The following is a 27,988-nucleotide window of genomic DNA, read 5'->3' as shown; positions in this document are numbered from 1 at the left end:
GCAGTCTGGATTCATGTTTATTGAAGCCAGTAATTAAAGACGTCCTCATTTTGCCAGCACTAGAAAGCAAGGTTCCACATGACTGCATACTGCACCTGGTTAAAGCCATACAAGTGGACTAAGGTTTGTTTCATACATTTGCAGTCCTAATTGTAAGTTGGAAGAAAAACCAATAAACTTAGTATACAGGACAGTGAACTTTCATTTACAGCATGTATATTGTTAAGTTCACGATGTACAGAGCAGTCACTTTCAACGTAGTTAAATTAAATAAAATACGAAATTCTGTTCAGTTTAAACAGTTTGTTTTTTTTTTTTTAATGCCAATAAAAAAGTGCAAACTTAAAATCAAGCAGCATAACCACAGCATTTTTATGGAGGGCCAATCTTTAAAGTTTTCTATTTGCTTCAAGTTGAATGCTTTCATTTTTTGTTTTCTTAGTTTAAACATGAACAGTAGATGCAGTCACTATAATGCATATAAATATAGGCATATAATAGTTTAAACAGTCTACCATACAAGTGTATCTGCAAATAAAATGAAGTTTCACTTGAAAATGTAAAGGCTGTTTGCATTTGGCCTTTGGTTCCAATGCTTGAAGACACCAGAATAACAACTGTGCAGCTCACCAAAGCCAGCAGACTTTGGCACCCACAGGATGCTACATTACTTACACCTCTCTTCAGTAAACTAGGAGCATTCACTTGCAATTAGAAACTGGAAATCTGTCCCTGTTTTGTCTTTCTTCAAAGCTGGTAAGTTATGACACAGTAAGTGTTTTGATCAGTTTTAGTATACTCAACATTTTTATACATATGGAAAATACTTCCATTGTAAGTTTTAGCCATATTGCTAGAAAAGTGCTTATCAGGTTAGATGACAAAAAAAGGCAGCTTCAGACTGAGGTTTTCAAACCATGCCATTACAATCACACACTTTAGTTTTCCTGTCCAATTTTTGATGGTTTAGTCTCCAATCTCACTTCTCAGTGTCAGAAGGACAGTGTGTAATTACCTCTGGTGTGGTAACTTGCAACTGGCACCCATTACACCAGAAAGTGCATCCACGTCACCATCAGCCAGCCACAGTCTTAGTCTAACTGTTATCTAGACAACTGTATAACTTCAGGTCATACCATTTCTTAAAAAAGTAAAAATAAAAAAAAAAACCCAAACAAAAATAGAGTATTTTCAACAAAAAAACTGGCACAAGTAACATACTCATGATAATGTTTGTCAAAGAGGCAAGTAAATACTCTTAGCTTTCTAGATGTCTAGACAGACTCACACGAACAGCTTCTTGCTGTAACATAGGAGTTGAGGTTAACACCCAGCACTGTGTTAGTGGTCAGTCTAATTCTGTATCTTAAAGTAACAATATATATTAGGGAAGTTATATCCAGACATCAGATTTAGTACAACAAGTTCATATTAATAAAAAGTAAACTCTGTATAATTCAAATTGTGGTTTTTCCCTTCAGCATTAAGAGCACAGAATATGCTTGGTATTTTTAATTTCTGGTAGTGTGTCCATGTAAAACAAGCATACTGTGTATAAAATCAAAGTGCCATTTCAGTAACCACTGCAGCTGTGTTCGTTTGTACAGAATGAGGGTTTATGTGACCATGGACAGGGCTCCCTTAGAGGAGACAACCGGGGACAACCACAACCCATCTTTTCAAATGAAATGCTACATGAAAGAAAACACAAAACAACTTCAGGATGTCCATCGTGTACACATTCATACTTTTTAGGTTACCTTCAGAATTGGAGTTGGCTGCACCTGCAGCAGATGTGGTTGGAACTAGGGCCTTGAAAGTTTTTTTTAAAAACCTCCATAGGTGTAAGGCAGGAATCCATTTTAGCTTGGTAGCTAATATTTAGTTACAAAAAAGTAAGAAAGAAAAATACTGAGAGTGTTCTGTAGCACATTTCATTATGGGAAAATGATCCATCACCCACCATTCTTCATAGGCCAGCCTCTTGGCATAAAAAAGGCAGAAGCTATCAGAAAACAGGATTTAAAATTAAATACAAATTGCCAAACTACTGTTTTTCAAATAAAACCAAACAGTGACTGTTTGTACTACAGTGCACAATAAGTTCAAGCACCTTCTAAAGACACATCACGTACTGTGCCAGGCACTTGGAGCTAAACAAGTTTAGTTTCTCCCTTTGTCAGCTACACCAGAAAGGGCATCCACACTCTTAAGACTTCTTTAAAAACTAAAACAAGATTTTTAACAAGAATAAATTCCCATGGTTCTTAGTGTTTGGCCTGGAATTCTCCAATGTAAAGTAGTCTTTTTAAAACAGCGACTATTTACCCCCTGTGAAACACAGGATTTGACAACATTGCTCCTCTCCAGTCAATCCAACATTCTGGTTTCTTGCTGTCCCAAATCCGTTTCCCCTTTTAGGGCTCCATTCCCCACCTTGGCTTCTTTCCCCCAGTTAATGCTGTTCCATCACCACCACTCCAAGAATATAATGCATTGCAAACATACAAGTAGCCAATTCCAGAAACTCTGAAAGAGGGTTTCAGTTCTCTTCCTTGCTTCATGTGCAGTCAGTAGTACTTTTAAGAGAATTCTCCATTTTGCTTCTCTGTGTTCTTCACAACAGGAAATGCAGCTGCACCTGCTTTACCTCCAAACCAAAAGAATTGCCCTATATAAACTCTAAATGGTTATCTTATACAGAGGGATTTTATATGCAAACTTCCTGAATGTGCACTTTTTACTGGGACAAGGCAATGATGTAGTAAGCTCATTTCCCCTGCCCCGAGAAAACTGATAGCATCTGCCATAGCAGAAAATTCCTGGTCTTATCAGATCACTATACATAGTTATTTGGTCATTTACATCTGCATTGTTCTGCCCATCAAGCCTCGTTCTCTGTTGGAGGAGAGTTTGTTGTTACCATGGGGTCAGGCTTGCGAGTGATCCTGTCCAGCTCCTCCTGAGCATTTGCCAAAACTGTCTTTTGTCCTGGAGAGAAAAAGAACACAAAGCACTTGAGTTTGAATTAAATGTTTTAAGCAAGAAGCACAAGTGTTCAATAAATCACCTTTAGATGGCAATATATTATTTATTTCTCATTATTTTGCCACTTTCCCAAGGCCACAGAGCCTGGCACAATGCAGGGTATTTTTTGTGTAAAGACTGATACTCAGGTTTGATTCACTTTAAAGAGATGAAAAGCTGAACTACACAGCAGGAAAAAGCACAACACTACCAGTGATATGTTTATAGCAACTAACATTTAAAAATAACTATATTATTTCTTCCATAAAGATCAACCATACACAATTCTACTATTGGTATTGATAGCAAGGACTTTGTTTAAACCCAACTTCTAATCACAAGCTATGTAGGACACTTGCTAAAAAAGAAATCCCATTTATTTGGTTGCACTTGTACCTACTGCATTTGAATATGAAATAAGTAACAGGAAGAACTCTGATATCTGCAGACAACACTTCCCTTCAAAAGAGGACAGGAATTGCATACTCATGTAATATCTCCAAGCAGGCATTTCAAAGCACTTCTTCAATTGGAACCAGACACAGTGAAGTATTTCATGGGAAGGCATATCTTGCATTTCTGTATTGGACTCAAAACTTTTTAACAATTCCCTAATTGAACCATCAGCTTACTTCAGTGCTCCTGAAAATTATAAACCCACAGACAAATTCATCACCAAAACTGGAACAATATATCCTAATGCATGGAGCATACAACCATTTAAGATTAAAAAGCTATATTTTTAGACAAAAAGTAGATTATATAACCATGTACAGCTCCCTTACATAGCCAAAGAATTTAACAAGCATCTGTTTTCCAGCTCAAATGTGTGTGAAATATTAGGTGGATTTTTTCCAGGGTACATGCTGAAAACATTAAGAAGGCAAGATTTGACTGGTAGAGATTCAAGTGTTTTTTTCCAAAGTACAAAGACATAACCAAGTTAAAAGGTTACCTTTAATCACTAGAAAGGTTTTATAAGCCACAGCACTCTACACAGTATCTACTCAAACTAGGAGTATTTGAGCAAAATTTAGGAGTTAGTACATTAATTAATACACTGTAACAGAACTTAAAATACAAAACACTTCATGTGTAGACTAATGGTACCTGGGAGTCTAAAAAGCCTAAACCCTAAAACAATAAAGCCACACAAAATCCTCACTTAAAAAAGAGCAGATCTAAACAAAAGCCAGGACTTTGTTTTTTATGCTGGACGAACTGGCTCCTTAGGGCTCCAACATAACCCCAAGCAGTGTCCTGCAAATACCTCATGTGGACAGGAAAAACTCTCCCAGTGCAGAGGAACATACTCCCCTTTCCTACCACAGGGAGCTCCTTCCAAAGGAGGAGAAATACAGGGAGCAGTTTTTAAGAAAATAAGAGTTTCCCCTCAATTATGAATGAGAGTGACACTTGCTTTCAGTTTCCCTAGAAATTTCAAGGAGTGATGGCCTCATTCAGGGGGATGTGTTCTGGACAATTACATGCCCCCAGTTCTGTACAATTCCCCTTGCTAGAACAGAGTGAGAGCAGGGAACCTGAGTTCTTTGTCCTCTGTACAGGAATAGAGAGGGAAGGCAGCCTTAGAATTTGCAAGAATCTTCTTGTGAATATAAATGAAGTAACTGTGTGGCTATAGAAGTTCATATGTAGAAAAATAATCCACCACAGAAATAACCAATTGAAGTTTTTTGAAATATCACGGTCCAGGCATCAAAGAGAGTCCAGAAACAAAGGCAAACAAGAAGCATGGCACAGCAGGAAAAATGGACATGACACTGCTCAGAAGAGAGATTTTTCTCAGGTAAGAACTGTCACAGTAGAAACCAATCCATCAATGAGGCTGACCAGTATTGCTGAGACCCACATTGTCACTCATGCTGGGACAGAATCTCAACATTTCAACCTCAGGCTATTCCTAGCTGTGAGAGAAACAGATGGTCTCTTTAAAGCTAAATATTTTTGTCATCAACCTTCTGAAAACGTCAGGCTCTTTAAACAGTTTCGACATTTGAAATGCTTACAAAGATAATTTTAGCACATTTACTCGCACAGAGAATACTGCTGGAAATAATGCTTTCCCCAAGATGTTCTGATGTTCTGCTCACCTCTTCCACAAAGGAACAAGTCATCTCTTCTGCTCTCACCAGCACCAGGTACCTCACAAACGCAACAAGAGGGAGCAGCATGAGGAGCCCTTCCCTTCTCAGCACAGTTTAATCTTACACTGGTTCACACAAGGTGTGAGCACAGCAGGTGACAGGAACAGGCACCTTCTCCTGGGAGTGAAAGCCAACTGTTCTGTTCCCAAAGCCAGGAAAGGAAAAGCTCAATGTAGCCAAGAAAAGCCAACCTTGAGATCATTCAGGAGAAGCACTTCCACCCAAGACAGAGAACTGCTGCAGCAGGCACTGCAGTGAGGGAGATCTGCAGAGCTCAGTACAATATCCTGACCACTGTGTTCAGGACAAGAATAAGCCAATGATGGGAACTAATGAAGAACCTAGTGGGGAAAACAGAGCTCACCTCTAGCAGGAGACCAGAACTTTTCTAATTTAGTCTATCAAAATCAAAGTTAAGGAAGGATGTATGATTGCTCTGTCTACATGTTTCAGGACAGAAATTATCTATTCCAATTAGAAGTTAATGCTGGCACAAGGAGAAAAAAAAAAAAAAAAAACAAACTTGTTATCTTTGAAAGTCCTGGAAGGCATAGAGTGTTCCAGAAGACTCAGAGTACAGCCCATTACAGACTAGTTTAGCAGTTTTCCCAGAAAATGCAGTTATGTTTTAGGTGCTTAGAACAGCCTACAAGCCCAACAACCAACAGGGTCTTCCTGACAGGTTCTGCCAAGCCACCCACATTTCTATGAAAGGATAACAGGTCCTGTGCAGAAGGGAGAAGTGGCTGATATCACATCTCACATCACCTTCACAGAAATAAACTTTAAAAAAAAAGCCTTGATATTTCAGAGAAAATTCATGGATTTTAATTCATAAAATTACCAATTAATTATCCATAGCACTGGTCAGTACTTTTATTCAGCAATCTACTGTGTCTGCTGTTGAAGAGAGCAGATATGTAGGAAAGTGTGCCTGAAGAGAAAACAATCGATTGGGAAAGACAGGATTGGGGGAAGAGTTATTTACATAAATTACCAAAGCAATGCATGATGATAGAATGGAAAGCAATGATTAAGCAAACACACAAGCTTTTGAGACACTGAATTTGATACAGACTAGAAACCCTCCTTCCAGGAGGCACAGAATGTATTAAACTGGCTGAATTGTTCTAGCAGCCCACACACAAGTCACAGGCAAAGGGCAAAGCTTTCAAACCCAAACACGGCTGCAAACACAAAGAGGCTACCCTGAGCTCCACTGCCACCCTAACAAGACCAAGAGTGCTGGGATTCACAAAGACTGGGCAAAGGAAAAAAGTAACTGAGAAATTAGTACTGGAATAAGCCTCCTGGAAAACTGACAGCTTTTCAGATATAGAAAAGACAGATATATTGTTCCAATTACAGCTTTTATTTCTGAGTTTGATTTTTAATCACTAGCCAGGTACTCCCCAACTGACTTTGCTTCAGGTAGAAAGCATGGATGAAATAACACCTAAAAAAAATTCCAGTTCTATTTCTACAAAATTTATTTTGACTTTGTGAGTAAAACATGAGGCTGCATTTGATGAAGCAGTGTTTCAGTGTTTAACTGAAGAGGGCATTCTGGATTATGAAAGAATTTGTTCAGTGTTTTTATAACATGGAAAAAATATTATTATGGAAATACTATTTAATACAAACCCCTTTTGTTATCTTCATCTTAATTAAATTTAATAAAGACAAAATTACAGGATTCATCATGCTGAAACAAAACCCACAAAAATCACACCTGACTTGCTCTAAGTCAGATTCAAAAATCTTAGGCATTTTTGAACTTTTAGAACACGAAATGTCATATATATAAATCTTCCCAGTTAAAAAGAAATTTTAAAATACCCAAACTCCAACTGCCTTGGCTCTCTGACTGACAGAACCATCAGTGTGGCTGGGAGCAGATATGTCTCATTTCCAGTTCAGAAAGCCTTATCTTCCCCTCTCAGCTGTGGTTTGAGGAGCTGTGGGTTTGGCATCACCATTAACACCCAAAGATTGCACAAGCTTGGGATCTATCCCAAGGAAGGAGTGTATCTATCAATAATTTAATAGTAAAAGAATTCTGGAAGGAAAGCTCCTGAACATTCAGTGTGATGGGAATGCCAGTATTGAACAGAGACAGTCAAAGAATCAAAGCAGTAAATTCCATCTGTCAGGTGGACAATGTATTTTGCACCACCAAGGTCTAGGTAGGTACCAACCACTCTGACAGGTTTCTTTCATTTTCACTGAACTGCTGCATTATTTATCAGCAAGGCTCTCCCACAGTGCAGTCACAGCACACACACAGAAGGCACCCATTTGTCAGTGTTACCAGCTGTGCTGGATTGCAATAAAATTCTAAATAATTAATGAGTGAACAACTTCAAGCTGTCACGAGCAGTGATTCATTCCACCTTGAACTCTGGGGAGATTTCAATGGTTTCACTGCTAACTCCAGCCCAAACCCAAAGAACTGCATCTCCTTTGCAACAGCAAAGCATCAAGAGGAGAAAGGAAGGAATTCTGAAGTTGAAAAATAAATCAGCACTTCTAGTATAGGATCAAGACTCAAATGTCACTGAAATCCCAGCAGTGCAACTTCACTAAAAATTAACAGAATTCAACAGAAACCCTGCTGTTGTGATGTTTAGTTTAGTTCTTTTAAAGACATTTTGTACTGTCATCTGTCAAGGTCTGTCACTTTCCTGACCAGTGTCAGAGACACACCCAGGGACCAAGGAGCCAAATAAACTATTAAAAACAATTACCTGATTTCTTGGCTGTGCTTTGCACTCCTCCAGCACCAGGACTTCCAGGAGAGCCAGTCTTTTTGCTCAAGAGACTGTTAAAGAAACTAGCCAAGACACCTTCACTTGCAGCATTATCTAAAGAAAAAAAACAAATATCAATTATACAGCACACTGAGAGCTGGTAAATTATAACCTATTTTCACAGAAATACAAATCTCTTGCCAGTCAAGTAAATAAACCTCAGCTCTGAGAAAATCTGTCCTCTTTGTTCAGTTTGAATACCCCAGTCCTTTGCATACCTTGGCATAGGCAGAGATGGCTGAATGCACATTCCTGCTTTTCTGGAATGATGGGGGGTGTAATGAAATTTTAATCTAAATATTTGTACATTTTAAAGCTTTTAATAAATGTGAAAGCCAAGAGCAAGATTATTAAGTACAGACATGAAATTCAAAGACTAATAAGCCCATTAACAACTTGCACAGATGTTCTAGTACAGCCTTTCATGCCACACTGCTTTCAACAAATCAAAACTTGGCAATTCAGCAATGAGACGGGATCCAGAAGGGCATTCCACCCCCTGGAAGTGAAGCATGGCCCTACAGTGCACAACAAAAAACAACACTGGCCCTGCAGACCTTCTGAATGCCCAGAGGGTAAAGAAGCCCCTCAATACCACGGAGCTGCATGGCAGGGAAAGATCTCATCTCCAAGTGACTCCATCTGCTACAGCAGATGACACTGACAAATGACCCAGTGGAACAGGGTTTGCTGTGGATTCCAGAATAAGTGATATGAAGTATAAAACTGTTCACAGTTTAGAGCAGTCTCCACCCTAATAATCCACCTGATTCATAATAAATGTATTGAGGCAATTTAAGGAAATTAGGATGCACTCGACCTCTGTCTGACTGCTTGGCACTAACAGAACTCTAGTCCAAGTCACACAAATGACCAGAAAAGAAAAAAACAATCCAAAGTTATGTCATCAATGCATTTCTGTTATTAAACTACCTATACAATTAGTGAATAAGTACCCAAATCTTTCTACAGAAGAGGATTCACGTTAAGGGAAATAACACATGATAGAACAGTAAAATGCTCATTCATACTTTTAATATTTGGATCTGGTTTCTTAACTGATGTGATTGGTGAGGCACTGGGTACATTGGTGGGACCAGCTCTGCCTTGAGTCCTTGGGGATCCTGCAGGGCCTCTTGCAGGAGATTCCTTAAAAAGTCCAAATCACACACATCAGAAAAGAATTTCAAAGTATTAGTTACATTAAGCAAGCTTAACATCACAGACTTTTTCAGCCTTTCTACTGACACTGTAGTGATGCACACTGGAGAAAGAAAACAAACAAGCACCCAAGACATCAGTTATTTTGGGAATGTGCCACTACTACAGGAAAGGCTGAATCATGGCAGGAAATGTTCAGTTCAATAATCCAATGTTTCCACAGTGAATTCATAAGCAACATTTTAAAATATTGCCTCATTATTTATTTCCTTTCTGCAGTTTGCAGAGATTATGTAGGCTACATTTAAATAAAAAAATGGATCTCTGCAGGTTAGAATCATTCCCTTTTTCCCTCCAAGGAAACAAAACACCTCCTACTCTTTTCCTTGGATCTACTTACTGATGCTCTTGTAGGCGTTGCTGGCTGTTTGGCAAGGAATGACTGCAAAAACAACACATTAGCACATTAAATAGATTTCAAAGAATACAGAGGAATAAAATACAGTGAAGCTGAGTAACCATAAGTTTACTTGATCTTTTTCCTGATATTTACAGGATTCCTCTCCCCACTCTGCCTCAAGAGGACTGACTGCAAGGAGTAAATAAGCTTTGGGCCTTTGTTTCACACAGCCAGCCCAGAACTCAAAGTCAGAACCACAGACACCCCAGTCTGTAACCTCCAGGACATTTATAATCCTGGATAGGGACATAGTGCTATATTTTTTAAACTACAGAATAATAAAGAAAATAGCAAGTTACAGCATAGCCAAATTTGACACAAAGTCTTTCAAAGCTCGGGCTGTAAGGAAACTGCAATGCTCAGATGTTAGGTTTTAAAAGTATTTCTGTTTCACAGATCAATACAACTGTGTGGTGAAACACAAAGTCTCTTCTTCCTCTTCTCCTTTGATGTGTACATTCTTTCTGTTTTCAGCATATCTTCCCTTCAACTTGCCAAGTTAAGTGACCACATTTCCTACTTGCATTTGTTAGAATAAAGTCTTACTTCACAATTACATCTGAATTTGCAAAGCTGAGAAACAGCTACCTGGTGATTTAAATGAGGAATGAAAAACTAAAGGCAATAACAAGGGAGAAATTAAAGTGAAACCTTACATAGTAAGGACTTATTTTCATTCTTCTATTCTTACCTGCTGCTTCATAAGAAATACTTGCTCATCTTCTGCTGCCAGCTCTTTATCATGGACTAGCTGTTGAACAAAACATTTTGTTGTTATAAGTAAAAACTGAAATTACTGTAACTGGCTTTTATGCTTTGGTGATCAAAAGGGAAGAGAGAGGCAAATCTTTAAGACTACTGCTCACTTTTTTTAAAACTGTTCTTTCACATTTAAAATAATAGTACCATTAAAGAAGTTGCCATTAAAAAATACTGTAAAATAAAAAATGTTGGAGTAGATGAACAGTGATGCCAGCACTGTCCTACAGAGATGAGCACTTGGTAAGTAGCCACATTCCTCTTTTTAAGTTTGGATATTGATCTCATCAGCATCTCTTCAATGAGCTGACATGATCTTGCTTTGCCTTTTCATGGCAGCCTCAAAGGCACGTGAGTACAAATGGAAATGTCCTACAAGAGAATTCTCCATTTTCTGGGTGTGTTTCTGCCCCATGCATGCAAAAATGGTAAAGGTAAAAATAGCTATTCCTGGACTGCCTTTCATTCAATAAGGTGAATGGTTTCTGGGTTTGCTTGCAGTATTTTAAATAACTAATAAATGAAAGCCTGACATTTCACATAATTAGATTAAAAAAAAGAGTTACATTTATATTTGGAGTTCTTCAATATTAATAGTCCTTAGCAGCCATTCGAGCAAACTCTACTTATTTATTGGGGTAGAGAAAGAAAGAACCCCTTTTTACCTTTCTTACAGGAGGTTTTACAATGAAGTCCTCATATGCATCTTCTGGTTTTACTGTTGTGAAGTTTTCATGTAAAATGGCAATTTTCTTCTCATTGTCCCAACCAGCAGGTCTGTAAAGAGAATAAGAATGTACCTTTTCTGCAATTTCTACAGAGAACATTTATTTACTGCCCTCTACTTAAACAAGGCAATTTTCTTACAGTTCAGCCCTATTACTCAGCTAAATTCCAAGGATACAAAAACAGGAGTGGTATAGTCTGAGTCAAGTAATATGCACTAAGGTGCTGTTTAAATTTGGGATTCCACAAGACTTGCATAATAAGTTTTTGAACAACATACCATTTATTTTACTTTCATATCCATGTTACATGCAGTGCAGTGCTAAATAAACCCCCCTGGCACCATGCTGCTTGTCCAGTGACTCACATAAAAACTGCATCCTTCTCTACCACTAAGGCAGGCGTGGTAAACTGGAAACCGTAGGTTTTATGTACAATGTACTTATACAACAGGTCAAGGTTCTTCTCCTCCTTAACTGATGTATAAATCAAGGCAGCCCCATCTGGGCTTCTGGTTAAGGAAAATTAGGTAATATACAGTTTCTAAATTACAATAAGAATTTCAAAACAGGAATTAATGGATTTATAGCTACTAACTAGGCAAAACTAGAGGCATTTAGTATGCAGGGGTGAAGAGGATATAACAGGGCAAGGCTTGTGGCACTTTTCAGTGACATACACAGAAATTATCCATCCTCCCAGGCTTACATGGAAACTGTGTCCTGCTTCACTTGGAAAAAGTCAAAAGCTTAATACACACGTGAGATCTCAGGCTTACATGGAAATTGCAATTTCTGAGGGGAAAACCAAGAAAGAACACTTCACAAAATGTAAGGCAAACCCTTTGTAAAAGAACAAAAGGTCCAAGTCCCATGCACAACTTAAAAACTATGAAGTATTTTATACATGTGTCAACATTTTCAAAAAAACAAACTATATACATTACCTAAGGTTAGGTATGTGTAGCATATACCCTAACCAATAACTGAATACCAATAGCAATCTTGCAGAGCAATTTCTTGCACGAATGTTATGTGCAATTCAACATGAAAACATCTCTTGTTGCCTGCAGATTAGAGGCAATCTCCTCAGCACAGAAAAGGATACACTGTAAGCAGAATCTGCGGATGTGTGACTGAATGAAGTCAAAGTGTTCTTCCCTGTAGTCGTGCTCCTTCTCCAGGACACTCACTGCATCACACTGGGAGAGGCAGGAAAACAAAGCAGAAAAACTCAGGCATTTAAACCCAGCACACCTTCCTTAATCTTACACACTCCCATCACATTTACTTTGAGTCTCTGGTTCTAAAATAGCACTGTTAAATCAAACACTAAAGTAATTAACATGTAATTGATAAAGTTATTACTATTTCATCCAAATAAAAATTGATGTCAATGGCAGAAGCTCACTTGTAGAATAAATCCCTCCACTGTTAATCCAGAATTCATTCTGCCTGTCTGCAGAAGGCACGCCTTTCACAGAGAAGCAATGAAAGCAAAGAGAAGCAGAGCCTCACCTTAGTGCACACCACGAGCACGGGAATGCCCAGGTTGTGAGTCAGCACGTTGTCTCCCAGGGGAAGGGACACGTGTTCGTCCTCCTGGCCAGAGGAGGGGCCTCTCCTCTGTGGTGATCCTTGGTAACCTTCTTCAGGTTCTACATACTCCTGAAACTCCTTGATAACTATTAAAAGAGAGAGATTCTTAGGCTGCAACAAAGGAACTAGCTCTTTTTAAACTAATCTACAACTAACTAGAAATCTCAAGGGGCTTTTTTTAAATTTTTATACTACATGAGAACTGAATGCAAGTTAAGCCTCGTTGCCCTTTCCAACAGCACAATACTCCTCCACCAAAACTTACAGGAAGCTAAATCAAGTGGGACCTGGAGTCATTATAAATAATCAAAATTATTTGCAAAAATGCATATTCCTGAACATTTCATTATAGGGCAGTTGACAACACAAAACATATATGTGGTTTAGCAACACCTATACCCTGGAATTTGTACCAATTGTGGAAGAAAGCATGGTGAAAATATAAATGTAACACAGAAAACACCAACCTGAAACAGCCACTTTTCCTTATGAACTTTAGTTCCAATTTCTCTACATTTCTGTTGCAGGCATCCAGTGCTAGAAATATAAAACCTATCTGCATAAACACAGACTCAAGAGCATCTGCAGGCTACCTGAAGAGACTCAGCTGCATTCTGGAAAACTACAGTGGGGTCCAGAGGAAACTCAATGCTTTCTATGTATTAGTATTTTAATTGTATTGCAACAGTATTTATGGCAATAGTATTAAGGCCATTTTGGAAATGCTCTGTGAACCCACACGTGCCTTATCAAATGTGGGCTGCAATCTACACTAATGTCTTTTATTTAAGACCAAAGCCACAGACTAGCTAAATCTGGGTCCTGGATGTGGCTGCTCCAGGCACTCACTGTCCTGAGGCCCTGGGCTCTCCTCCTCCGCACTCAGCCATAAGGAACCCTCAGGGAAGAGCCAAGCAAATTCCATGATCTGCTCCCACAAGGGCTCCATTTTAGAAACAGTGGGAGCAGAGTGACTGCAGGGGCAGTCAGGAAAACTCCTTAGAAAAGCCACCAGTGTCCAGCCCAGCCACACAGAGAGGTGCTCAGAACACCCTCTGTACCAGGGAAGGAACTGCAATGAGCCTCTTGAGCTTTAGGAAGTGGTAAAACCTCAGGGAAGCTTCTTATACAAGCCCTGCAAAAAGAAGTCATGGTACCTTTCAAAACAGGAACCATTCCTGCAATGGCATGGGTGTGTGGAAGGAAGAACAAATCAGAAAACTCTTCTGTTTAAAGCTGCACAATCTACAATGTTTAGCTGAAATATAAAATTGTGTGATTCTTGTTGAAGAGAACTCCATTCCAGAGAAAAGTCTAAAACCCCAAACTAAATACACCCCATAAGACTTCCAATCACCAATTCAATATATGCCAGGGTGCAAGGAAATACAACCAAATGAAATGCAGTTCCTTTTAACATGGGGAGACAGTGCCTTCTTGTGGAGGAGAAACTGCAGTGCTCCAAAGGATGCGGTCTCCAGGACTGCTTCTTAGTCAAAAATTCCATCATACATTCTGCACATTCCACGTGTTTATTATCTCACCAGAAGCATTTAACTAGCAAGGGAGTTTTTTGAAGTGCCACTTTCCTTTATAAGCTTTCCCATTACTATTTACTTTTGAGGCCAAGTGTATTAGAGCAGTTCAGATGAGTCTCTCTGACTTAATCAAACAGAAAAGACTATTTGACAATACAGCTCTCAATTTACCACAGCATTATAATCAGACAGGATTCCTTTCCTGGGTTTTGTTCATATCAAAGCAAAATAATCTTTTCTTTACTGAGCATAAACCCCTTCATATTTGGGGAAAAAAGAACTCTCCCAAAAACAGAAACAGTCAACAACATGAGAAAACACAAGATGCTGTAAAAATTTTAGAAATGTAAGTAAGAGCAAAGGCAACATGGAAATTTCAGAAGTCTGATTGTTTCGTCCTCATGAATTTCTGCTGAATGGGAATGAAGAGCACCCTTCCTGTGGAGCTGAGCTCTGTGTGGATTCCCAGGGATGCACCTGGCCTGGCATTAACCCCTGCCAGACAGGGAGCAATGGGACACAACACTGGGGCCAACAACTGCTGGGTGAACAGAAGGCACCAGGCAGAGCAAGAAGCTCTGACTGCAGCACCCTGAGCACAGACACCCCCTGAACTCAGGAACAAGTGGGAGCTCCTGACAGCAATAGGCTCTTCAACACTGCTCCAGGCTTCCACTCAACCCTGTTCCCTTCTGAATTTAGTCCTAAGAAATCCAAGTGAACCTGGACCCAGGCACTGTCGGATGCCCCGATGAACAAACTGCACTCTCACAAAGTTACAAAGCAGCTCACTGCATTAAAACTTTCTTTGACACACAGCAATTTCATACTTTTTCTTACCTCCCACAGCTATGTCTCATTTGAGCTCTGTTCTCAGGCTTTTAATGGATATAAAGTTGTGCATCCATACAGCTCATAACATCTTTTATTTTTCCTTTTTTTCCAATGAGCTATGAATATTAGCTCTCCCCATAGTTCTAATTGAGGAATCATCTTCTATATGGTATGGAAAACAACTATTTTCTTTATTAAGAAATAGTGAAAATTACTTTAGTTTAAGATTTTTCAACAGGAAACACTCCTAAGATGATGCACATAAAATAGGAAGCCAGAAAAACAACAGTTCCTCTGGAAATCTGTAAAATTCTGCCACCCGTCACTAAGGTGGAGTACTCAGAATGGCCTATTATGTTAAAAAAATTCTCACCAGGTGATGATGTGCCATTGAAATCCCACCTCCACTACAGAGTGCTCATTTACCTACCAAACTTTTGGCTCTTTAGAGTTTTGCATTGAACACAGCAAATGAAAGCAAGGTTCCAGCAAACTGTTTTGTTGCTGATTTTCACACAAGGCACTGCAAGGTAACTCCACCAAAAAGTGCTGCATCACCCAGGACATGCATTGGCTAGAAGCACCACTGAGACAGCAATCCACAATTATTAGGTTTGCTTGTTCCAGCAACAGTAATCTGCTCAGGCTTGGAGTGCTCTTAAACTGCAATGTGGAAATGCAGGCAAACACTCCAACTTAATGGATAAATCCCAAAGGCCCTGAACGGCAAAATGAGAAAAAGGAAGAATGTTTTTCTGAGAAAATCATTCCATATTTACAGTCTTCAAAGTTTCACAAACACTTTTAGGTTTTTTTGTGCCCTATCTTTACTGATCATTAAAAATTTTAGTCTTGTGAAAAGAATTCCTAGGCAAAAGATACCTGGATAAACTATTTTTAAAAAAATCTTTTAGCTTAAGAAATCTTTCAGCTCTATGTCAAATCAGAAAAGCAAAAAGGTAGACAATCTAAAACTAATTCAGCTTGAATGGGACAGTACACAGTTTGCAAAAACATGTTATTTTGCTTCAATTCTTTAGCTTCAAACACCCCAGAAGTCATTGGTGTAATTGTGATTTGACCAGTACATCTCCTTTCTGCAGTTCTTGATTGCTGACAGCCACCTTATCTACTCTGCTGTCTTAAAAAGGGAGGCAACATCCCTGAAATAATTACTCAAATAGGTGTTATTCAAAGAATGAATTATCACAATTGAGCCTGAATTAAATGGACATAGCTGACATTATGTACCTGACTCCACCTTAGCCAAGCTATTAGCATAGAATAGAAGGAGCTCAGTGATGGAGTGAGTGCAGGCAGGCAATGCTCTGGGTGCATTCCTTGGCCTCCATGTGTGTCCTGCTGCCCACTCTGGAAGCTCTTTAACTCCAAAGGGAAGTTTCTCACCCAGCCAGGCAAGTCAAGAGTCAGGATCCCAACCAGCAAACACAGGAGCAAGGGCTGGGTGCAGAAAGGCCTCCCAAACGCTGCCAGCAGAGACAAGCAGCCCAAACCCAACTGCACTGACAAGGGTGAGCTAACAAAGGCATCTCTGCAAACTCTGAGGACCTGAGCAATGCAGAAGGAACAGCCTTGCAGCACTCCCAGCCAGTGGGGCAGGAGTGGGCAGTGTTTCCCCAGGGCTCCTGGTGCTGAGTGTGACAGCCAGGGAAAGCACTGGGGACATTCAGCTGGGGATGGAGGAGCAGGAGTAAGAGAATACTCTGTTGGAGAAGTCAGGTGGTCTTATGCTGCAAGGGGCTTAAATTTAGCACATCCCATCACTCTGCACTCCATTTCTATGTTTCAACTGCCCTCATGTGAACTTCATTATCCTGGTTTTTACATATTTGGGCTGTTGCAAGCCAGTGACTTCATTTTCTACGTGGCAGCCTACCCCAGGAGGCACAGGCAGCAGGATTTCAGCAAGGAGAGCTTTGCTGTGCAGCTTCAGGAGGGGCAGCAGTGCCAAGGCAGTCACCAGGCACGTGTGCAGTACCCTGACACAGTTACCATGGGCCTTTCCTCAGGAGGGGCTGCTAAGAGAATTACAGGACATGGTGGCCAAGGTTCTGAGCACAGAGCTGGCCCCAGGGACAGTCTGCAAGAAGCCAGAGATGTGTCCAGGTGCCACAAGGGTCCAGCACAAGGCCTGAGAACAGGACATGGAAATTTGAAGACATCAAGGCCCTGTGTGGCACAGCTGAGCAAGGGGATGGCACTGGAGCCAGGCACAGGGGAACTCAGCCCCTCTCCCATCTCCTCTTCCCTTGGCTCCAGGAGAGCTCAGGACAAACCAGGAGTTTCTATGATACTTTATCCAAGATACCACTATTGGAAAGCCTTCTAAGTTCCTCAGACAGGGTCCTCAAGCTTTGCCACAGCTCCTTCACAGAGTGCACTCTGAAGGGAAGGCTGAAAAGCTTCTCTTTCCAAAAGGAAAATTTAAGTGCACAAACTCGCCCTTTATTTGGATTGCCATAACATTTGCAGTGTCTCACAAATGTGCAAATTGGGTTGGATTTTGATACTAGAACTGCCTTTCCATTTCCCATTCCAAAAAATCTCTGACACACTTTTTTTTCCCCCTAAAAACTCTCATTTTTTTTTTTTTTTGTTTAAATGTAACCTGATGATCAAACCTGGGTGGTTTCAATCATTAAGTCTAAACTGCAGCTGGTATGCTGTAGGCACAAGGCTTCTGGAAACGCAATATTTAACATTCAGAAAGGATTATCAGCCATACAAATGCACCTGATACATTGTCACAGGTCAAATAGATCACACTGCTCCCTGTGGTAGCTCAGGAACCTGCCCAACCATATTTGCAAGGGTTCCACACCCCAGCAGAGAGAGCCACCAGGAGCAAGAGCAGCAAGCACAAAGGATCAGTCTGAATCTACTTCATCTAAAAGGACTGGAAGTTGCTAAGGTCTTTTCCACTAAAGACATTTATTTTGGAGTAATTCAATATGAAAACAGAAAAAGAAAATCTCAAGAAACATTCAATGCTACTTTAGGAAAGCGCTGCAGGATCCAATACTGCAACAATGACTGCCTGCCAGTGCTAGATTCCATCCTGCCATGGATATGCCAGGAAAGAAGGTTAATTTATACAACATTCCTAAAGTCACAGGGTAGGAATGGTGTAGTGAGACACAATTAGCTGCACCAGGTTCACAGAAACCAGAACCAGTTCTGAGCCACCAGAAAAACAAGGGCAGAGAGGCTTTCTGTAAGACAAGCACGGTATGGGAATGGGACCTGGCTGAGATATCACAGCAAAGCAGACAGCTCACTTCATCACTGAATTTTGTCACCATCTTTTAAAAACTGAATCTGGCATTTTATTGAGTTATTTTTTTAAATTGCCCTTTTAAAAAATCAAATTATCAAAATCTCATTATTGCCTAGGATCTAGACCAATAATTCACCTGATGTTTTGTCAGCACAGCAAAACTGGAAGAGCTGTTTTAAAGCCTAACACAGTATATTGAATTAGTGTTGCAATCACAACTTAGGAGTAATTTTTATCCAACCCATTCTCAAAACACTGGCCCAAAGAAATCCATCAAATGTTGTGAGAGCTAATTAATAAACCAACAGCAATGTATGGATGCACAAAGACTTACACTTCTGCTCCATGTGCCTCATCTCTTCTGGAGGAATTTTCATCTTATCAATGTGTTCTTGCAAGACACTGGCCCATTTCTGTAAAGACTCCATAACAGTCCAAGGTCTAGACATATCTGCAACAAAGACCACGATGGTGTCTTGCAGGGATTCAGCAGAAACAGCAAACTTCAGCAGCCCTTTGTGGTACAAGTCTCCATCCAGGATCCAGACGTTGCAGCGAGTGTGATCTGAAAGGAAAAGGCACAGTTGGAAGGCAGCAGATGCCAGGGCTTGCTTTGCCAGCCTAGGCATGACCAGGTGTGTGATCTGAAAGGCAAAGGCACAGCTGGAAGGCAGCAGATGCCAGGGCTGGGAATGACCAGGTGGGAGCATCAGTGTTCAGCAGAAGGAGCAGACCCAGCTACCAGCACACTTTGCCTGCTTATTTATGACAGGTTCCTGTGTAAATGCCTATATTAGTCAGAAATGCTTTCATTTCTGGGTTCAGAACATTTTCCTTAAAAAATCATTTCTGTGCTTGAGCTTTTACTCAGGACAGCTGTCAGGACAGTTTTCAATCGCTGCACAACATTCCTGCATCAGAAACAAGCCCAGTGAACCCAGAAGCCAGGGGATGTGTGTGTAAGGCCCAGAGGGGTGGCCCTGCCCAGCCGGGCATGAATACTGCCCTCAGTGTCTCCAGACACATAAGCTGGTTTCACACACTCAAGAAACTTCCCAGCAGAAATAAGCTGCAAACAAGATATCAGCAATAAGCAGCTTAAGTTTCTAGCACAGGAGTGGGAGGAACAAATAGATGATGGATGAACTCCCCACCTCCCCAACAAGGTTGTGCCACCTGCTCTTAACTCACACTGACTTAACACCAGCTCCTTCTGCAGGCTCCTGACCAAATGGGCACTGGGTTGAAATGACCTGGTATTGCAGCTTGTGTGTTTCTTCCACAAGTGTTTTTGATAGTGGCAGGATGCAAGGCAGAGTAGAGGGGGATCAGCTGGGTCAGACAGCTGGCATTTTACCCCAAAACTGAGCTCCTGGCAGGAGTATAAGAACTGAAAAAGAAGCTTCCTCCAGAAATGATGTATCAGGTAGCATGAACAACCAATTCTTCCAAATTAAAAAAAAAAAAAGAAAAAAAAAAAGGGAAGGAGAGAGGGAACATTATCCTCAGAACTTCCTGCTGAAGAGGAACAACTTCATTGTTTCTATCTTCTAGATTCTTCTTAGTACCCCTCCCTAAGTATTCCCTATTTGACTACAGCTATCCAGAGGGATCAGTGAGTCTCTCTTGCACTACATACACAATATGTCACTTCTGAAACACAGAGATCTGCAAACCAGCCACTGCAGAACCCAGATTTTCAAAGCAGCTCCTGAGCTTCATAATTACCCTGCCTCACTGTACTTCTGTGTCCTGAATCTTTCAGCTTCACAAAATAAATCCAGTTACTAAGGCTATCATAACTTTATTCTGGGAAGGAATCCGCCCCTCTTGACTGCAGAAAAAGACAAAAGCCTGGCTAAGAAATCTGGAGGAAGAAAAGATGACAGATATATACATCCTACCTGTTTAATCAGGCCTTGGACAAAATTACTGAGCAGTCCAGTTTCAGACACCTCATCAAGGTGCTGCATGTGGCAGTCTGTGTTTAGCATTTGTTGTAAGTTCTGTTGGGCTGTCCTAAGAAATTCCAACATCAGCCATCACACAAACAGCCCAACAGCCACGCTGTGAACTTACAGCTCCTCTCACTGCCAGCTGCACCCCTCAATTCACTCCACAGTGAATTGTAAGCCCTGTGGAGCTCAGAAATGCACAAATGAAATATCTGTGCAGGACTCCCTGCATCCTGGAAACATCCTGTGTACATCCCCAAAGCAGCAGCCTCCCAGTAAATAACAACCCCGTGAGCTGTCTATGAGCTAAGGGTTATTAATAGACAGGGACTGTGTGTATGTACAACTGTCTCCTTGGAGCATGAAGGGAAGTTTGGAAAACCCAATGCAAATCTATCCATACTTTATGCAAGTTTACAGCTTTCTGCAGTGCTGATGGATTCTCCTGTGGGGAACAGTGCAGAAAAGACTAACACCTTGGCAAGTTAGAAAAATTAATAATATCCAAATTCATTGCTTCTAAGTCTTGTTTTAAAGCCAATATCTAAGGTTAAAATTGTTTTGTTTGCTATGCTCCTTTGTTCCCCTTAAGGATTTAATTTTTGCTTAACATGTGGAATGCAGACTGGAACTAGAATACAGGTGGAACTACCACTCACAGTCAATCTGCCAGGAAGCCTTGCACTCACATTAAAATGTACTCTAGCAAAAAAAATGTAACACTGTATGCAAAGGAAAGGTTTTGCTCCTTTCCAACAGAGGAATGTCTTGTGATTCACATTTGCTAAAACATAAAACACAAAAATATAGCACTGGGTGCTCATAATTTGGCAAGGACCTGGTGATAAATTCAGCTTTGTCAGCACCACATCAAGCTCGTACTTAGTCATGAATGTTAACTGGGCCCTTCTCACTGGCCATGACACAACATACAAAAACAGCAAACAATTACCAGGTCCTGTTGGAAAAGTAGGAGCAACTTATCACAAAAGCTGCTAAAATCACATCTCTAAATCCTGTCAATATTCCATTGGCCCTTTAGTCCTGAAAAAGATTTTCCAGCTTTGATGAATTTTATTGCACATGGTTGATTCTGTGAACTGCAACTACATCTGCATCTACTCAAAAGATATCAGTGGCAATTACATATCTCTTGCTCAAGCTGTGAAGAGAAGCAAAAAAGGAGAAAACTTTCAAGAAAACTATTTTAAAAAAAGACTATTTTTCTCATTACAAACTAGTGCAGCAGCAAGACTTGGCTCAATCTGGAACAACCAGTTCAGCTGGAATATGCATATGATATGGCTGAAGCCAGTCCAAACCTGAGGCAAAACCCAAGACTGCTTTGTTTTGTTACAAGCAAGAATGCAACCCCAGAGTGGCTCCTCTTTGTGGGGGCACAGTGGGCACAGGTGCATCTGCAGCCTGGCAGGTGAGAAATGTCCCTGTGGTGCTCGTGGTGCTCCAGCTGACACACAGAGCAGGCCATGCAGTCTGGCTCCCTGCTCTGCTCTACATCCCCACTGTAACTCTGCCCTGCAGGGGCCTCTGAAAGCTACTCTGGAAACACAGATCCTTTAGGAAAATTGTGCACAGCTTCCCTTCTACCTCCTATGATTTCAGAGTCTCAGTCCTCAAAAGCAGACTAACCAGTAGAGACAAAAACCATCTGTTCATCATAAAGACAGGCAAAAAACTGAAATTTGCCACACTCCCTGAGAAATTCCACTAGTGGAGGACTCTGGGGCCTGAGCTCCAGGATCAGGTAATGTTCACAGCTAAGGCTGCAGGCAGTGCTATAAATGCTTTCATCCAGATGAACCACAGTGCCATGTATGCAGGAGCAGCCATATGCTCTAAGGATAATGCAGCTGGGGATTTAGGAGAATCCTCTCTCCCCCAGGATTGCTTCTCAGGTCTCTCCAAACCTCTTCTCGAGCAAATGCCTTGGCCTAGGCAGCATTTGGGATAGTGATAAAATATAACTTTAAAATAAAGAGGTATCTTTCTAGATACCTTTTTATTTTAAAGGAAAGAGGCTTTTCAGACAGAGATTCAGTAGCAGACTTGGAATCTCAGTATCCTGAGCCCTGTATCCTCAGTATTCTCAGTATCCTGGGAAGCAAAGCCCTCATGTCACACTGAGCAGTGACACCTGGCACAGCTGGAGCAGCTGGACAGAGCACAGTGCCCATGTGCCTCCAGATGCCAATAAACCAGCAGGGCACATGGAAATCCACCCAGTCCCTGGGCACCTCTGTGAGCCACAGGGGGCCTGCAAGGCAGAGATACTTCCTGGACTTTCCTACAAACCAAAATGAACAATTTAATTGCTGAGCTGATCTTAAGGATGAAAGTAGCAGTAAACTAAGACTGCATCCAGCAATCCAGAAATATTCTACTTTAGATGTAGGAGCAGCCAGGTTCAAACATCCCTTGACGAGGAATGGGGAGGGGAGACCACAGCATAGGAAACAACACAGATTTTCCCTGAGATTTCCAAGGGGAAGTGGGAAGTAGATAATGAATGACTCAGCATTATGAGGAAAATATTTCTCCTGGACAGAGTAAGTTTATCTGAAGTGAAGAAGAATAAGACTAAGAGAGCAAATAAATCTTCTGTCACCTGGGAGGAAAGAAGCTGAGATCATCTCACTCCACTGCAGAGTTTCAGTTACCAGAGTTGACCTGGAACCCCTGGAAATCCTTGTGATCTCATTTTGGCTAAGTTGGAGTCTAATAAAAAGCAGAGACCCTCAGAACCACCCATCTGCTCCTGAGCTCCTGAATGCATACTCTGAGGCTCCTTATGGCTCCCAGAATTGTGGGTCAATTATAAAGCCTTTGTTCCCCAACCTGGACATGAGCATACGCTCATCTGAAGCACACAGAGAGTTTAAAAACCAAATCCAAACCTGTCCTAGAGAAGCAAGAGCGTTATCTCTGCCTGCTGGGAGGTCCTGACCCACTTTGCTATTTATTTTGCTTGTGGATGACACTAATGAGACAGAAAGGAAAAAGGCGTGTATTATTAGCTCCTAATACACCCATTAGAGGATGCATGCAGACCTGAATTGGCCAGCTGAGCCCGTAGTCAGTCAAAAAGATCTCTTTTTTCCCTGCTAGTGCTGCCTGAGTTCTTATGACAGGCCTCTCCTAATCACTTCAAATACTTATCACTTTCAGCCACTCAGGAATAGCCCCAAAATACTTCCAGTGTAGGAATACACTTGAGCTTTGATAGATAACACCAGGGAAAATAGCACAGCAAACATTTTTCTGCTTGTAACAGCATCTCCTTTGAAGCTGCAAGAGGCCTGATGCCACAGGCTGTCCCAGCCCTCCTAATCATAGGGGCTTTTTCCACCCTGAAGTGTTTATGCAGAACTAAAGCAGATTTTGCATGGTGGAAAAGCACTTACAGCCAGAACCTGAAGAAGCATTTAAAATGACAGCCCAAAAGATTTTTAGGAACTGCAAGGAGGCCCCTGGAAGATATGGCAGTGCACTCATCCTTTCATTGTGCCTAACAGTATCCAAAGGGAGCTTCCTGCCACGTGAGTGCAGGCCCCATCTCCATAACAACCAGTCACATATGGCACTTAATCACTCCTGCAAGCCTTCAGTGCATCTCCAGTTTCAAAATACCATTACAGGATCTTCCTACTTGCTCCCAGGAACAGGGATGAACCACCACCACTGCTTCCCTCTCCTGAGCTCTGAAGGAAGTCATGAATTGTAAGACTTACATTCCCCATTTTTAAAGACAATCCAACCCAAGGAGGCCTAGCAGCTTGCCCAAAACGAGATCAGGAGAAGCACATTTAGCAGCAAAGATAAAGAACTCACTCCCCATCTCCTCCTGTCCCCAGCCTTCTCAAAAACATGAGTAATCTCATCATGAGGCCTGCTTTTAAATGGTCTCTTGGCACAATCTCCCTCCATACAGCAGAGAGACAAGAGATCAGCAGCAGCAACAAAAAGACAAGGGGCAAAGAGCAAAGAGATCAGCTCCAGCTTGAGAAAAGTAAACGCTTATTCTGACTTTAAGTTCTGTTCTTCACTCAGCCAACTAAAGCAAAACATCTGTTAGCTAACCAAAATTCCACACACAGCCCCTATGAGAAACACCCTGTGCCCAGAAATCCACGCTGAGCAGGAAGTTCTCAGGGATGTATCTCTCTCTAGTCACACAGTAGCCACAGCAATGCCACAGCAGCTGCTACAAAGTCACCACCAGCCAAAGGATCTCCCCTAGGCCAGCAGGGATCCCCGGAGCTGCCCTGCCCCAGGCAGGGACTGTAAAACCTTTCCCTCCACACAGATGGACACAGCCCCAAAACTCCCAGCACCACCAGCTGAACCAGCCACCGGGGCGTAGCCCAGAACACACTCATCAAAGCACAATTATTAAAACAGCATGGCAGCTACTTAATTAACGAGATTGCATTTGAAACAAACTTACCATCTCTATCTTCATCGTGAATATTCAAATACAAGTATTCCAGTCCTCTTCCTTTCTTGCCATGCTCTGCTCCCTGTATTTTAGCCATGAGTGTGGTTTTGCCTGAACCATCATCACCTGCCAGTAAGTTTGTAGAGGAAAAAAAAGACACCTTCAGAATTACATTTGACTTCACAGAAAAGATTTTTTCACAACTTGCTTAATTAATGAGAAGCATCCTTGTACACTTCTGAATCACAGTTATTTGCTGTTCTCCTTCAAGTGTTTCAGCTAAATCCAGTGGCTTATACCAGAACAATAAGAATGAAGAACTATCTTATTCTCTATTATTACTTAAAATAGGCTATTATCTAACAGTGGAAATCAAAGAGAAAGCAGATCTATAAGCACAAGACAAGACCATAAATCAAATTACATAACCCAACTGTAACGACCCCATGTGCCAGTTTGCAACAATCGGTGTTTCAAACACACTTTGTTCCTATAAATAAAAAAGCAACAAACCAACACCCAAACTTACCAAAAACAAGGATATTCTTGCCCGATGGCAATTTAGATCTGGAGCGTGTGGAGACTTCGCTGAGGATGGAGGACCTGGGGAAGCAGCAGCAGAGCGGCGGCGTTAGCGCGGCCCGGAGCGGTGACAGCACCATGAGCTCAGCACATCCGCACCCACCGCCGGCACATGCGGGCTGGGCACGGCGGGGCTGTCACAGCCACAGCCACAGCCGCGCTCTGCAGCACCACAACTGTGCCACCTTCTACACAAGAGCTTCTGTGGTTTCTAAACCACGGGCAGGGACATCTAAAGTTCTCCTCCCTTGCGAGAGGCCGCAATACTGCAGAACATTACTTTCCAACTAACTCTCATCACAATCGATTGCTGTATTCGATATACGTCCTTCTGCCACGGATAGGTATTTTTCAAGGCGTTCTTTAGAAATGAAAGCCGAAAACACACGAGATGGCCTTGGCCGGAGCCGGCCCCGCGGACGTCCCGCAGAGCCGCGGTCCCGGGCCCCGCTGCCCCGCTCAGCGTCACCCCCGTACTCCCGTCCCTGGGCCCGCGGCGTTCCCGTCACGCACGCCCGGGCCCCCCGGCGCTGTCCCCGGGCCCCGCCGCCGCCGCCGCCCGCGGGACCCAAGCGCGGCCCCGACCGGCCGAGAGCCCGCGCTCCGCTTCAGCCCAGCGGAGCCCGGGCTCACCCGGCCGTGCAGGCCCCGGGCGACCGCGGGCGCTCACCAGAGGTTCTGCCCCTCGTCCTCCTCGCCGGGCAGCTCGGCCCCGCCGGGCCCGTCCGGCCCCAGCAGCTTCTTCTCCGCCAGCACCGGCGCCATCTTGGAGCCGCCACAAAGAGTGACTTCACCGGGCCACGAGGACCCCGCCCCGCCCCGCCCGCCCGCGCGCGCCGCCGGCCCCGCCGGCCCCCGCGCCCCGCGGCCGCCCCGCCGGCCCCGCGCGCGCCGCGCCCGCCCCGCGATCAGGCGGTGCCCGGGCAGCCCCGGCCGCGGCCCGCCCTGCGCGCGCCGTCCTGGGGCCGCCAGCGCCCCCTGCTGCCCGCGGAGCGGCACCGCTCGGGAACCGCTCGGGAACCGCTCGGGAACCGCTCCGGAACCGCCTCCCGCACCCGGCACCGCTCGGGAACCGCTCCGGAACCGCCTCCAGCACCCGGCACCGCTCGGAACCGCTCGGGAACCGCTCCGGAACCGCCTCCCGCACCCGGCACCGCTCCGGAACCGCCTTCCGCACCCCGGCACCGCTCCGGAGCCTCCTCCCGCACCCGGCACCGCTTGGGAACCGCTCCGGAACCCCTTCCCGCACCCCGGCACTGCTCCACAACCTCCTCCTATGTCCCGAGTACCTTCCCTGGCGCTTGCTCAGGTACCTTCTCCTGATCTTGGGGTCCTGCCCTGGTACTTCTCCCCCGGCACCTGCCCTGGTCCCTCTCCACAGCCACGGTCCCCACCCTGCCGTGCCCCCGCCAGTGCAGCCGCGGTGCCGGCAGTGCCAGGGCAGATCTGGAGGAGCACACCGTGTAAATTGTTGCTGATTGACCAAGCTGTCATTACCACCTCATCCTCACACCCCTAACACCCTCTGTTTGACCAACAGAACCAGGAGAGCATGTCAGGGTTTTTACAAATGGACTTTCCTCGACGGTTTGTCAGTCATTCCAGCATTTCAAAGTGCTGGAATGCTGCCCTGGGTGGCCCAATCGGCCTAAAAGTGACATCTACTATTCTCATGCAATTTTGGTTTTGCGGTGCCTGTTACATGTGGATTTCAAAGCACTTGTGCAGGAAAATTAAACTGATCAAAACTGTGCAGTCAGTCCAAAAGAGAGCAAAAGACTGACAAATTCACACCTCAGGTTTTTGCCTGTTCCTGGTCCATGACTTCCCCTTCAGATCCCACCAGAATGCTCCAGTGATGTGGCTCCAGCCCCTGCCTTCTGTGAGGAGGTGAAACACGAGCAGAGGCTGCCCAAAAAGGCAGCAGGAATTCCTTCCTTGAAAAGCCTCAGAACTTCACAGAGCACTGAACAACTTGAATAACTTTGACCTCAGTCCTGCTCCAAAGAGGAGACCAAAGGCTCCACAGGGCCTTTCCAACCTGAACTTTACCTAAGGTGAGGTAAATGGTCAGTATTGCAACATTCTCACCTTGTGGCAAGTAAAGATTCACACCTTACATATTTTAGCCACTTGAGACATATTTCAGATCTTGACAATATGGATACTGACACACATCCAGTGAAAGGATGAAGTCACAGATTGTCTGGACGAGGCTGGTGTCCCAGGGAAAACACCTGGACTGTGTGAGGGACCTCAGTATCCTCCTTGGGGACACTCCACCTCTGGCTCCCACTCTGCCCACAGTTCCACTGATACTCCACCCTGCTACTGGCAACACCTCCACTCAGAGACATCTTTTATAGGTGTTTCAATATTTTAATAATGAAACCCCCAAATTACAACAGCTGAAAACACTGGAAGGCATATTTATTGCATCATTGGCATCATCTTTATTGCAAGTCTCTCAGGTTTTGGTTACCTTGCCTGTTTTCAAGCATTTAAGCCACATCACAGTGAAAACCTAGTGCTAATACAATAACTAAACCTTTTCCATAATAAAATAACTATTGATTCATCCTTCCTTTATCAGAACAAGTAAAAAATACAACTGAAATA

At 42.8% G+C, this 27,988-nt stretch overlaps 1 protein-coding gene across 1 annotated transcript; it reads right to left on the bottom strand.

Moving 5' to 3' along the window:
• Positions 1-26,166, bottom strand: DYNC1LI2 (dynein cytoplasmic 1 light intermediate chain 2). The gene is made up of 13 exons (XM_054269380.1): positions 26,040-26,166; positions 25,317-25,390; positions 24,797-24,913; positions 18,711-18,941; positions 12,626-12,792; positions 12,216-12,309; positions 11,476-11,611; positions 11,048-11,159; positions 10,315-10,374; positions 9,564-9,605; positions 9,034-9,151; positions 7,940-8,056; positions 1-2,991 (listed from the first exon to the last, which is right to left on the bottom strand). The coding sequence occupies exons 1-13, from the start codon at positions 26,132-26,134 to the stop codon at positions 2,885-2,887; spliced, it is 1,470 nt and encodes a 489-aa protein (XP_054125355.1). The 5' UTR covers positions 26,135-26,166; the 3' UTR covers positions 1-2,884.
• Between the last annotated feature and the right edge of the window lie 1,822 nt (positions 26,167-27,988).

Source organism: Melozone crissalis, unplaced genomic scaffold (assembly GCF_028551555.1).
Source record: "Melozone crissalis strain CALT ecotype California unplaced genomic scaffold, PUWL_Pcris_2 ptg000007l_1, whole genome shotgun sequence".
Lineage (NCBI taxonomy): Eukaryota > Metazoa > Chordata > Aves > Passeriformes > Passerellidae > Melozone > Melozone crissalis.
This window is presented reverse-complemented; position numbering and strand designations above follow the sequence as displayed.